The sequence below is a fragment of the Callionymus lyra genome, chromosome 12, assembly GCF_982586985.1.
Source record: "Callionymus lyra chromosome 12, fCalLyr1.hap1.1, whole genome shotgun sequence".
NCBI classification, from domain to species: domain Eukaryota; kingdom Metazoa; phylum Chordata; class Actinopteri; order Syngnathiformes; family Callionymidae; genus Callionymus; species Callionymus lyra.
Genome location: NC_141829.1, coordinates 11,509,613 through 11,523,245, shown reverse-complemented (window position 1 = coordinate 11,523,245; position 13,633 = coordinate 11,509,613). Strand labels below are relative to the sequence as shown.

The 13,633-nt window shown below is 36.4% G+C and overlaps 1 protein-coding gene across 3 annotated transcripts in view; it reads right to left on the bottom strand.

Moving 5' to 3' along the window:
- The window catches only part of dgkh (diacylglycerol kinase, eta), a 59,718-nt gene that overhangs the window by 37,736 nt on the left and 8,349 nt on the right, over positions 1-13,633 (bottom strand). For 2 of the 3 annotated variants that reach the window (XM_087803985.1, XM_087803986.1), the window contains exons 3-4: positions 8,366-8,476; positions 2,579-2,659 (exon numbers count right to left, since the gene is read on the bottom strand). In XM_087803985.1, coding sequence (XP_087660111.1) covers positions 2,579-2,659; positions 8,366-8,476 — 192 coding nt within the window. Of the gene's footprint in view, positions 1-2,578; positions 2,660-8,048; positions 8,208-8,365; positions 8,477-13,633 lie in introns of all 3 variants that reach the window. The other variant, XM_087803984.1, reaches the window with a different exon arrangement.

Sequence of the window (13,633 nt, the reverse complement as noted above, 5' to 3'; positions counted from 1 at the left end):
AGCATCACTCCAGGATTTCCTCCGACCGCCTCCTCCCCGGTTGTGGGTTCTCCCTCAGCGGTCATTTCTTCCATGAATCATTGACTTCGTGTCCATTTGCTCAAACCTTGCTTAAGTGCTGCATAACTATTTTATGAGCGAACACTTCTTTTGACTCATGATCACTTTTTCTTTTACGTCGTCATGTCAGCGATACGTGCGAACAATTGGCAACGAGAGGAAACGATAAAACACTACACAAGGAATCTTAAACTATTCTGATGTAGTAAATAAATTATTATTGGAAAAAATGTAACGTCCAGTATTTATTATTAAGATAAAATAAAAAAACTGAATAAAATAATAAAGTATCCTAGCTGCAGAAATGTTTTTTTAATTAAAAATGATAAAATATCAAAATCATTAAAGGGTCAAAGTTATATGGCCGAGAAAAGCTATTATCAATAAAGATAAGGTTTATGAGGGAGAAATTATTATTCAATTTCTTTCTAAGAGGAAAAAAGGGATACACAAAAAATAGTGTGTGTTTTGAATACTTTATATATTTAAAAAAAATACAATTCATTTAATTACGCTAATTATTATGTAATTTAGAGCTGAAAAGTAAGTGAAAAATTAAATATAATATTTGATGTTCAATAGTGTGAAGAGAGAAAATGTGTAAAATTCAAGAAAAAGGTAAATTACCTTTAATTATTTTTTAATAATTATTATACTACGTTAAAAGATGTAATTTAGAGCTGAAAAGTAAGTGAAAATAAAATATAATAATTCATGTTTAAAAGTGTGAAAGAAAATGTTTAAAGAAAAAGTTAAATTATTTTTAATTAATTAATTAATTTTTAATAATTATTTATATGTTAAAAGAAGTAATTTATAGGTGAACGTAAGTAAAAATAAAATATAATAATTCATGTTTAATAGTGTAAAAGAAAGTTTCTAATATGATAAAATAACAAAATTAAGGGCAGTATTAAAAATATTTGTAGTGATTTTAAATAGACAAAAACATTATATGAGGGGAAAAAATAACGACAAAAATGTAATCAAAAAATGTGTATTTGTATAATTAAGTGTTCAGAAAATAAATAAATAAAGCGTAAACACACAGGGGTCAATCAAGGTCGTAACCATCAGTAAAAACAATAACATCCATGTCTGATGAACCAACACAAGCCTCGTGCTCACACACGTGCTGCTGTCACAATAACTTCTATCTATGAATATTGCAGACGTAAGGCCGTCCCTGAGCTCAGTCGAGCGTTTGAAGGCGTCGCTAAAAATAGCCTCGACTCTCCGCCAGGCACTGTTCTCCTCGTCTTCCTTCTTTTTATAGCTACACTCGCACACAGCAAAGACATTTATAGAGAGGACCTTACAAGCTCTTTCACTCTTTTCATCCACATAATACTCTCCTTCCCTCCTCCCTTCTTTTTTTACCACGAGCCATTCATAGCTTCACTCCTGCAGGAAGTGAGAACAAATATTTGCTGGGAAACGTATACGACTATTAGATAATAGTATTTTTCATCTTTAAACACCAATAAAACGATGTACATGTTGAAATCTTGACCTTTGATAATGTCAGTGTTTGAGATAAAAACTAGTTAAAAGAGATATTGAAGGAATTGAAAGAGAATGTTTTGAATAGAACTGGGATCGAAACAGAACTAGGTTACATTTAAAGAGAAATATAAAAAAATGTAAACTAATAATAAACATTGAATTATCCCTTGTGTTATCTCAGGGTCACGGTGACCCGGCGGCCCGAAAACTAAAGTGTTTGTGGAATCCCTTGTGTTGTCTTTAGGTCAAGGTAAACGACCCTTACTTCGATAAATTCATGTGCATCGGAGGAGGTCGTTCACCTTGACCCAGAGACATCACAAAGGATACCACAAACACATTTGTTTCTGGGCCTTCGGGTCACCTTGACGCTGAGACAACACAAGGAATACCACAAACGCATTTGTTTTCGGGTCTTCGGGTCACCTTGACCCTGAGACAACACAAGGGATACCACAAACACATGTGTTATGTCAGGGTCAACGTGACCCAAAGGCCCGAAAACAAAAGGGTTTATATTGATTCATCTTTTTGAATGAAAAGTTTGCTGTTTAAGTTAAGTTTAAGTTTCTTCTGCTAACTTTTTTTACATTTATTTTTTTCTGAAATGGCTCTGGAGAGTAAAGATTTGTCCCTAACAACATTATTTATGATGCTATTAACTAACATTGAAACACACCTTGACTATATTTTAGATCAATACAAAACAAACGTTAAAAAGTGTTATTTTTTTTCTCTTCATTGTTTTTGTTTTAGAAGATTTTAAAGGACTTTTAATTTTGTTAGCATTAGTTTTTATACCCCTGAGGTCTTAGATATGTACAGATACTCATAATGGAACTGACCAGACTGAAAAGCTGAGCAGAAACTTGTATTTTCCAAAATCTATCATAAGCAATTTAGCCCCAAAATAATACTGACAGAATAACACTGTTGAATGTTCAAAACACATAAATATTTCAGCAAAACTACCATCATATCGTAGGATTCATTGAAAAAAGTACGAACTCACTGTGAAGCTGTTGTTGACATTCTTGGTACTGGACTCGGCCACACTAGCGTCGGACAAGTCCACCTCGTCGAAGATGAGGGACTGAAGAAGAAGAAGAGAAATACAAGAATGAATAAAGATAGAATATTCTTTTAAGAAGAGCTTAAACTTAAGGTAAATGTGATGATGACTTATCACAGCCGTGATCAAAGCAGATTGTTTTCAGCGACACAAACTTAATGAATAAACAGCAGCAGGCCTTATTTTCTTACTCCTAAAATATTTTATACACACTTAGTATACACAGTTGTCAATATACATGCAAATACACTAGAAATATGTCGGCGGCAAATGTAGTTTTATGGTGCAAAGTAGTGTCGCAATGTTCTCCCAACATATTTGAGTCAAGTGCAGCTGCTCCAGACATGACATGATCCAAAGAAAATGTATTTGTGGCGACAAATTCATCAAAATTCTTTAATATGTCAATCGTAAATTACATGTTTATATTTTAAATGTCACTGTGATGCAACTACAGTAGAAAACTTGTTCAGGTATTTAAACATTTTGGAATAAGCCACAGTGAGAGACATTATTTTGAGGAATAAATAACCCTTAAAGAAAACGACAACTCTCGTTTTTTTTCTCTTGCTTTAGACATGATTTATATTCTAACATAATTTACATCAGGTTATTCAAAGAATGTAATACCTTTAGTATTGTTACGATGTGTTTGAATAAAAGAGTTTATTTTTGGTAAAAATTTGAATATTTAAACTATTCCAGACCATAATGTTGTTGAAGAGATAAAGTACATTAATGGCTGATCATTTTGTTGTGAAATGCTTTAAAATAAATTGACTTAATTCATGGCCACAAATTCTTTTTTTTTTTTTTTAACCATGTCATGTCTGGGCCTCCGTAGTCGAGACTTAAATTATTATCTTTTGTATAATTTATTTAATTTTCATGACCAAAGCAACATTTACTAATTCATCTTCTAATTGCATTCTTTCCTAACTCCCCCTGCTGCGAAATAATGTGATTTTCTTGATTGTAAACTTAGTGACTGACCCACAATCTGTGGTCCAGCCCCTCACGCAAACCTCTAGATCAGTGGCCCCCCATATCCTGGTCCGGGGGGGACCGGTAGCAGTCCTTGAAGCATTTACTACTGGGTCGAACATGAATTAAAAGTAAACTATATCATTTCTGTATTGATTATTACTGTTTGACAGGTGTTTTAAGAAAAAAAAGATTATATTTGTGACTCTTGTTTCAGTCAATTTTACTCAAAAATAAACAATTAAATAGTGAAAATGAGTCTTGTTTAAAAAAAAGGATTATATTTGTGACTCTTGACACCTGTTTTAGTCAAGTTTACTCAAAAATAAAACTGTAAACTAGTGAAAATGAGTCTTGTTTTTAAAAAAATGATTATTTGTGACTCTTGACACTTGTTTTAGTAAAGTTTACTCAAAAATAAACCTGTATACTAGTGAAAATGAGTCTTATTTAAAAAAAAAGATTATATTTGCTACTCTTGACACTTGTTTTACTCAATTTTACTCAAAAATAAACCTGTGAACTAGTGAAATGAGTCTTGTTTAAAAAAAAAGATTATATTTGCGACTCTTGACACTTGTTTTAGTCAAGTTTACACAAAAATAAACCTGTAAACTAGTGAAAATGAGTCAAAAACTCTCTTTCTGTCACATTTTGACTGATCTAAAGATCGTATTTAACTAGCAGTTTACGTTGTGAAAATAGATCAATAAAATAAATCGTAAATAGCTATTAATTACTGCTTATTCTCCCTCTACATCTTGCAGGAAATGAGCTTCACCACGAAACAATATATCCAAAAACGAACGACTTTCCCTCCTTGTTCCTCTTGTTCTCCTTCAACAACATGCGTGTGAGTAACACTCCGATCTCATTGTTCTGCCAACAAGACCTGAGCCTTCGTCCACCGGTGAAGGCGGCAGACGTGGAGACGAACGACTCCACACACGGCAACACGACACCATAACAGAGAAGATGTTTGTGTGTGCGTGGAAAGAGGGTTTGGTCGCCTACTGACGTGTGTGTGTGTGTGTGTGTCCGATTTCTAATGTGTGTGTGTGGGTGTCGAGGACGTGTGTGAGGTCTGTCCAACAACAGACTCAGTGTGCCTGGCAACGTAAACCTCCCTATCCTCACACACACACACACACACACACACACACACACACACACACACACACTGGCTATCTTGGCTGCAGTGTGGTTGCATCATATGTGTGTTTCTGCTAAACGCCCACACACTCTCGCGCTCGTACACACACTTGTTTGTGTGGAAGAAGCCAGATCCCACTGTGTGGAGAGAAGCTGTAATGAAAGCTGACACTGAGCGAAGGACACAAGCGTCCAAAGAAGAAATCCACGGTGTAGGTCAACGACTGCGAGTCGAAGACGCCACAGAGGGATTTTTAGTGACAAGGTTTTTTTTTTTCTCGTTCTTGAACCCGATTTAAAGAATTGACGAGAACTTGAGCCGAGGTCGAGCAAAAAAACGATGGATTGAAGCTACTTTTTGCAACTGTAGTGAATGAATACACAACTCAAATGAGTCAGTAGTGTTCGAAAATATCGATACTTGACAGTACTGTATCTATACTTGACAGTACTGTATCGATACTTGACAGTACTGTATCGATACTTGACAGTACTGTATCTATACTTGACAGTACTGTATCGATACTTGACAGTCCTGTATCGATACTTGACAGTACTGTATCTATACTTGACAGTACTGTATCGATACTTGACAGTCCTGTATCGATACTTGACAGTACTGTATCTATACTTGACAGTACTGTATCGATACTTGACAGTACTGTATCGATACTTGACAGTACTGTATCTATACTTGACAGTCCTGTATCGATATTTGACAGTACTGTATCGATACTTGACAGTACTGTATCTATACTTGACAGTCCTGTATCGATACTTGACAGTACTGTATTTATACTTGACAGTACTGTATCGATACTTGACAGTACTGTATCTATACTTGACAGTCCTGTATCGATACTTGACAGTACTGTATCTATACTTGACAGTACTGTATCGATACTTGACAGTCCTGTATCGATACTTGACAGTACTGTATCGATACTTGACAGTACTGTATCTATACTTGACAGTCCTGTATCGATACTTGACAGTACTGTATCTATACTTGACAGTACTGTATCGATACTTGACAGTCCTGTATCGATACTTGACAGTACTGTATCGATACTTGACAGTACTGTATCTATACTTGACAGTCCTGTATCGATACTTGACAGTACTGTATCTATACTTGACAGTACTGTATCTATACTTGACAGTCCTGTATCGATACTTGACAGTACTGTATCTATACTTGACAGTACTGTATCGATACTTCACAGTACTGTATCGATACTTCACAGTACTGTATCGATTGACTTCTAATCATATTTAAGTTTTTTAACCATAGTTTTTAATGGTTAACAGTTCAATTAAAATGAAATAGTTCAAATGTTTTTTGTCATTGACAATTAACATGAAAATATTCACAGTGTTTATTCATTTTTGTGTTGCAATTAAACTTCCGGCTGCTAGATGGCAGCAGCCTTTTTCTATCGTCTGCAGATGGGTACTGAGGACGAGAGGATATAGTCGACTCAGCAGCTTTTAAAGCTGATGTTTGGACATGTTTTCAAAACAAATGAAAGCAGTTACGACTTCGCCAAGTGGTCTGTAAATTCTACAACACCAGACTCAAGTACTGGACAATACTACAAATATATCCTTGTTACTACAGTATCACTATATATCTTATCGTATCTGCCTGTATCGTATTGTACCAGATTCTTACCAATAAACACCACTACTTATCTCTTGTCATATACACTCCTTATAGCTCTTAGACTCAACTCTATATCACTTAAAAAGCAGGAACAGGCAACAATAAATATACACAAATATTTTGTGTGTAATCAAGAGATGTCATCGTGACATTTGTTGCTGCCTGATCTGCTTTTTTAATGATCTGTATAACAAACTACATTCATGTCACACAGTGATCCTACATTCTTCCCCGAGCTGATAACTTCCAGAGATGCTAGTATATATATATTTTAAATATAACTAGCAAAAAAATGTTATTCTACAAGAAACATTTTGGACTCAATCAGTGAAAACATTTTTTATTTATTTATTTATCTCTAAAGGTTAAAATCCAATTTATAATAGTTAGAATTGATTGTTTTGCTCATCCCTTAACATGTTGATTGATTATTATGGCTGAAAGTTAAATATAAAAATCAGTTATAATGTTTTTTTAGACCCTAGTTCCTACTATTATTATAATTAATTTATACATTTACAATTAATTTTAATAGGTCTTTTTTAATCAAATTACCATTTCTGGAACCTTATTTTGTAAATCATAAGAAAATATTAATGGATTTTGTCTTAAGACAGAGCTGTCTCGGCTGCAGTTAATACAAAACAATCCTGACCCGCTCTAGTAGAAGAACTCACATTTCTCCGATCCTTAAAACTCTTCACTGGCTGCCAGTTTCTTTCAGGATCAATTTTAAAATTCTGGTTCTTACTTTCACATCTATTCATGGTCAGACCTTCCATCACTGATCTGATCCAGCCTTACACCCCAGCTCTGGCTCTGAGGTCTGTGGATCAGAATCTACTGATGGTTCCTGAACACGGTTCAGAACCAGAGGAGAGAAATCCTTCCAGGCTGTTAAGCTTTGGAACGATCTCTGTGTTTGATGATCTACTGACTCCTTCAAGAATCATCTTAAGACATTTTTATTCATGCAGACTTTTCCTGTGTTTGTCTTATGTGTCTCTGCCTTTTAAAGTATATATTTTAACTTTATATTGTTTTTGTTTGTTAAAGCGCTTTGTGACCCTGGTCTATTAAGGCACTTTACAAATAACCGTTACTTACTAACTTACATTTTTTCCTAAATGTATAAAGATTTTTTTTTATACATATGCTTTTCCATAATATTAACATTTATTAGATTTATTTACTTCTTTATTTCAAAAGCTTTATATTTCAACTAGGCAAATTATTAACAAAAATAAACGATTAATGTGTTTAAAAAAAAAAAGTGTCTATTTATTTTAGGAAATAAACAAGATCAATGATTACATTTATATTTTAATAATATTTTATTTATGTACTTATTTTAAGAGGACATTTTTAAATTTCTTACTGATAGCAATTTTTGGTTTAGATTAATTTACATATTTTTGTTTATTTATTACTAGTTATAATGGATTTAAATGACTTAATATTCATTTATTTTTGAGCCAAACGCACTTAAATCTAGTAGCCGGAGGTTCTGTGTGGATCAGCGTGAGACGTGAACGCAGCGTCTTAACACGGACAGCAGGGAAGGACAGGATGGTCTTGTGATCTCGCCCCCGCCTGGACGGCGCTGACCCGGATTCTCACTAGGCCCTCCTCAGATCCGCTGGCACCCAGAGGTGGCGGCGAGCGGCGAGCGCCGGTCCAGCACATGGACAGAAGCCGCCAGCAGGCGCGACTCCTGGACGCCCTGCGCAGCGCCCTCTGCTGCCAGCGCGACAGAGCGCTGCCAGTCTGATGTGCATGTGACCGGGGAGGGTTAGAGGCAAGAAGATATCAAAGTCATCAGCGTCATCATCGTTCCTACAACATATTTGTATCTTCGTCCACGGCTCATGTACAGAAAAAAAACAAAGACATTTCTATTTATACGGTAAAAAAAAACCTCTTACCTTTGCATCTTTGGCGTAGTAGAGCGTTCGTCCTCTTAACTTGAAGTAGCGTTTCTTCCACCTCTGGAAAGAGCTGGTCTGTTTCAGCAGCAGTCCCTCCTTGATACTGGTCTGAAAAACAAAGAAACATATTGTTTTCTGGTGTCATCATCAACTCTGGTGTTTATTGTTGGGCTGTTGGTGAGCTGAGGTTCAGTGTCACACTGGTGTATTAGTTTGATGCAGTGTAAGGGCCACAAAACCAAATTAAAGGGTCGTAATACTATGAATTTAATAGATTAAATATAACAACTTTGAAAGTGGTGATCGTGATAGAGACTTAAAAGTTGCCTTTTATTAATTGATATGTATTAAAAAAGATTAGAACTCGTCACAGTCTGTTTCGTACATCACTTTTTAACTCTTAATGCTTGTTGTTACTTGTAAGCTGCTAAATGCTACAATGCTTACCTTTACAAAGTAACTTCGTTTTTTTTGTTTTTTAAGTTGCAGTTTTCTGCCTCTTTATTTAGTAACATTACGACTTTTACCCTGGTATGTAGTAATATTATGACTCTTAAATTCCCTTTAAAAGTCACAGTATTACCACATTTAATCTCTTTAACGTCAACTAATGTGTTGATTTAAGTAAGTCTTAAATAGATCTTGAACTACTATTGTATCATCAGTGTCTGTTTGTACAAAACTCTCTTTTCATTGAAATATTGACATTAGAAAATGATCTCAAGCCCTGCCCGCTGAAAACACTTTGTTTTTCTGGTGATTAAATCTTGTTTATCATAACCACACCCACTCTGCTGTGATCGGTCAGACATCAAGGTTTGTCACCGCATGTCATCAATCCTGGAAGTCTTCACCTCCAAGGGAATTGTTGTATTAACAAATCGGGGTGTGATCACAGCTGGCTGGAGGAGGAGTGAAGCCATTATTACGTCATAATGGACTCCGCTCTCGTAACCTCTCGTTCGCCCAGATTTCAGACGGGGGAGAACTTTATAAAGTAATAAGTTGAAAACATGTCCATGATGAGGGACTTACTGCATCTTGGAGAGAAAGACTTCAACATGTGAGTCAGGAAAGTTGGGTTTTCACATAAGTTGCCTTTTAACGTTTAAAGTAAGACTTCTATGACTTTACATTTTGCAACATTCCAACTTTAAAAGTCATAGTATTCACAAGTTATGGTAAAACTGTGACCTTAAAAAGTCGTAGTATTATGACTTTTCATTTCGGTAACTTTGCAACCTAAGGCTATTTTTCACGTAAAATGACCACTTTTAATGTCGTAGTATTACACTAGGCTGCAGTGAGGCGGAAACAAATGTGGCAAAATGTTTCTACGTCTCTGAGAGAAATTATAAAAATCAAACACACTGATATAAAAGAAGTGAACCCAACATCATGCTCACCACAGAAATTAAGTTTAAATTGAAGCAGAATGGAACTTGAGGTCTTCCTGTCTCTTAAAGCGCTTTTGTGTGCAAAGTTTAATCTCACCACACCATCGTGGTCATTATAACCACACACACACACACACACACACACAAAATGCCCACGTGGAAAAGATAAAACACAAATTTACTGCGAGGGAAGCAAGACTGGGCAAGCAAAAACACAAACAGACACACACGAGGCTATTTTTAGCAGAGGAAGGTCTTTCTTTATGAGAGGGATTACAAACGCCTGCCCACCAGCTGTGTCAACTTAAACACAGCGAGCACATACACACTTTCCACACAACATACACACACACACGCAGGCCGTGTCACACTGCAGGAAGAGACGAGTACACAAAACCATAACGGGACATGATGAACCACCGGACAGTACACGGAGCTTCGGGAACAACTTGTTATGACGACAACTGACCAGGAATCTTTTAAACTAGAAAGGGATTCAGAGGGAGCGCAAACCCCCTCCAAGCAGCTTAATCTAACTTTTTTTACTCACTATTATTGCCCTTTGAATTTATTTCATCTATTTTGTATTATCTGATACATCTTTTTTAGCATTTGAAATATCATTTAATTCAATCAAACAGCAGGTTTGCAGTAGCATTTGACAACATTACTCAATATGTAAAGGAGTAACAGTCTCAGAAGGAAGCTTGTTCCTCCAACTAAAGAGAGTCAAATACTTCAAAAGATTCATGGAACCAGATGTAAACCTGAATCATCCCCCCCAGGCTTTACCGCATTCATTAAAACTGTTTTTAATGTATATTTCTGCAATATAACTACTAGGTTACTATTATGTAGCATTCGCTTTACTTTTTAATCAATAGTGTTGCCTCAGGGTCAAGGTGACCCGAAGGCACGGAAACAAATGTGTTTGAGGTATCCCTTGTGTTGTTATTGGTTAAAGTGAACGACTTCCACCACTGCATATGTATTTTTGGAAGCACCTTGAACCAGTGACAACTCCGGGTTAAAAAAAAGTAAGTGAATGACATTTTATGTTACATATGTTTTAATTGTTTGTGGTTTAATTTTCTTTTATGTTCCAAATCAAATTGAAACAAGAATAAATAATTATCTTTTACAGTTGATTAATTATCGCCCGTCATTATTAACTACAAGGGTGAAAATTGAAAACTTTATTTTTCCGTCATTATACCAATGCTACTAAGTTGTAGGCCCGGAGCTCACAAAACTATATTTTGAAGTTGCAGTGATTTTGGCAGCATTTTGAGATTTTGAGAAAGACAGGAAAATGCGGAGAAAACAAGCGGAAGCAGCTGTCGACATATGTAACCGTGATCTGAGCGTTCCATGAGTATCGATGTCCAGCAAAGTCCCGGGAAGGATTGAGGTGAAATACCTCCGTACTGACAACCGTATAAGGTCTTATCTGGTTCCCACATGCCTGCAACTGAACAAGTCCTTCTTACGAGAGCGAATTACAACTTTTATTCACTTCTATTATGTTGGTGTTTCTTTATTTATTCAAAATAAAAGCATCATTTTGAGATAAAATTGAAAAAAAAGCTTTATGTAGTGAACCAACAGTCCACAATATTGTAGTTAACCTGAAAGATATTCTCAAACGTTTTAGTGATTTGAGCAATAAAATAAAGGGTTAGCAAATTTCGCCAGACTTAAATCTAAATTGTTATTTGAGTTGTTTTTTTGCCAGTTTAAATCTTAAATTTAAAAAGTAATTAGTTCTGTTTTAAATTATGCTACATGTTAACAGTAATACTAATTTAAGTAACAAAATAATATTTTTCTTGAATACAATTTAATTGTAGGTGGTTAGAGTGGTCGCCTCACAGCAAGAAGGTTGCTGGTTCAATTCAAGGCCGAGCCAACCTTTCTGTGTGGAGTTTGTAGGTCCCCCCACGTGTTGTGTTGGTTTACTCCGGGAACTGCGGTTTCCTCCCGCAGTCCAAAAACATACTGAGGTTGATTGATAACTTTGGGAAATTGTCCATAGGTATGAGTGTGTGTGTGAATGGTTGTCTGTCTTTGTGTGTCCTGAGACAGACTAGCATCCTGTCCAGGGTGTCCCCTGCCTATCGCCCTATGATACTGGGATAGACTCCAGTCAACCCAAGTAAGGAATAAAGCGGTAGACAATGAATGAAAAATGTAATTGTAATTTAAAAGTTATAAATAACAAAATAATTATTGAACTTATGAAACTTTTTTTTTCAATAAAGAACGTGACCCAAAGATGGAGAATTTTACGTCACAACAAATGCAAGTTTTGTTTAAAATGTTGCATTTAAAGAAGACTACAGATAGTAGTACAGATAATAATTTAAAATTAGTATTCACCGTTCTACTGTCGCAATGTTTGTTTGCAGAACACAGCAGAAAAATATTCCAAAAGCGTTGTTCAGGAAGTTTTTTTCAACAAGAAAAAAGCATCTAAAATAAAGTCTGCCTTTTTTTTCGTAATTTCCCTCGAAACAAGAACAGTATTGATATAATTAGCTGCGTGGTTTTCCACCCACAGTAGCAGCGCAAAACAAGAAAAGCCTTTGACCTTAATTCTAGTGATTATGTCCACCTACAATCCCTCCACCTCCCTTTGACGCTCTTGGCACTCGGCAGAGTCAAACTTTATTTTTCTTCCCCCGCAACGGCGGCAACAAAAAAAAAACTTTGCTCCAGTTGGAAGTTCTGTTTTTGTTTTTTAAAGTCCCTCCTTGGCCTCCATAGTTCCTTTCCTTGTCTTGGGTCTCCTTCCTGTTGCCAAGTAGGCCAGAAGTGATCTATAAATAGTCCTGACTCTCAGCTCGGCCCCGTTTTTTCCTGCTAAATGGTGAGACATGAACACTGTGCTGGAGAACCATGAGTAACCTGAGCACCGGGCAGCGTCCGCCCACTGACACGGACACACACACACACACACACACACACTGACCAGTTCATACAATAGACAAAGGACGAATGAATCCAGCAGCTGTGGTGGACAAGAGCAGGGGAAAGACTTCCCTGAAGCTGAGCCTGCATCCTGCCTCTGACGACACGCAGACATGGAGCTAAACATATTACTCACCCATCTATGACCCACACCTTTTTCTAACACTTTTTCCCCCCCCGCCTCCCTTCTCTCCATCGCTCGGCTCCGAGCGTCCAGAGAGTCCTAAACCAATTATCAGTCCCTTTGAGGCCCTGGCGCAGTTAATTAATCTGATTAAAATAAAAAAAAAAAAAGCTTGACTTTCCTTCCTTCGAAACAATTAGGTTAATTGTTTTATGAGAACGTCGACGCAAGAGAGGAGGCGACACTTGCTGGAAATAACACGTCATGTTTGTGATCACAGAGGGGATTGAGTTACTTTTAAGAAAGATCCTGACGGTGTTCTGACCCTCGACATATCGTGGGGTCTAGCAGTATTGCACTTAAGGGGTGTGTTTTGACGATACGTATCGCGATACAGGGGCGACGAAACAATATATAGTAACAAGGATATATTCGTAGTATTGTCCAAGTACTTGACTCTGGTGTTGCAGTATTTACAGACCACATGACTCTTGACGAAGTCGTAACTGCTTTCATTTGTTTTCAAGAAGCTTTTAAAAGCTGCTGGAGTCCACCGTATCCTCTCGTCCTCAGTCATCGCTGGGATCTTGCGAGATTTCGATGATTCTTCAGCGGAGGAGGACCTAATGACTGCTGCCATCTAGAGGAAGATTAATCGCAACACAATAACGAACAAACGTGAATGTAGAAAATCCGATTATTTTATTCTAAACACACTTTATTGAACTCTAAAGCATAAAAGAACTTTGGAAACACATAACATATGATTTGCAA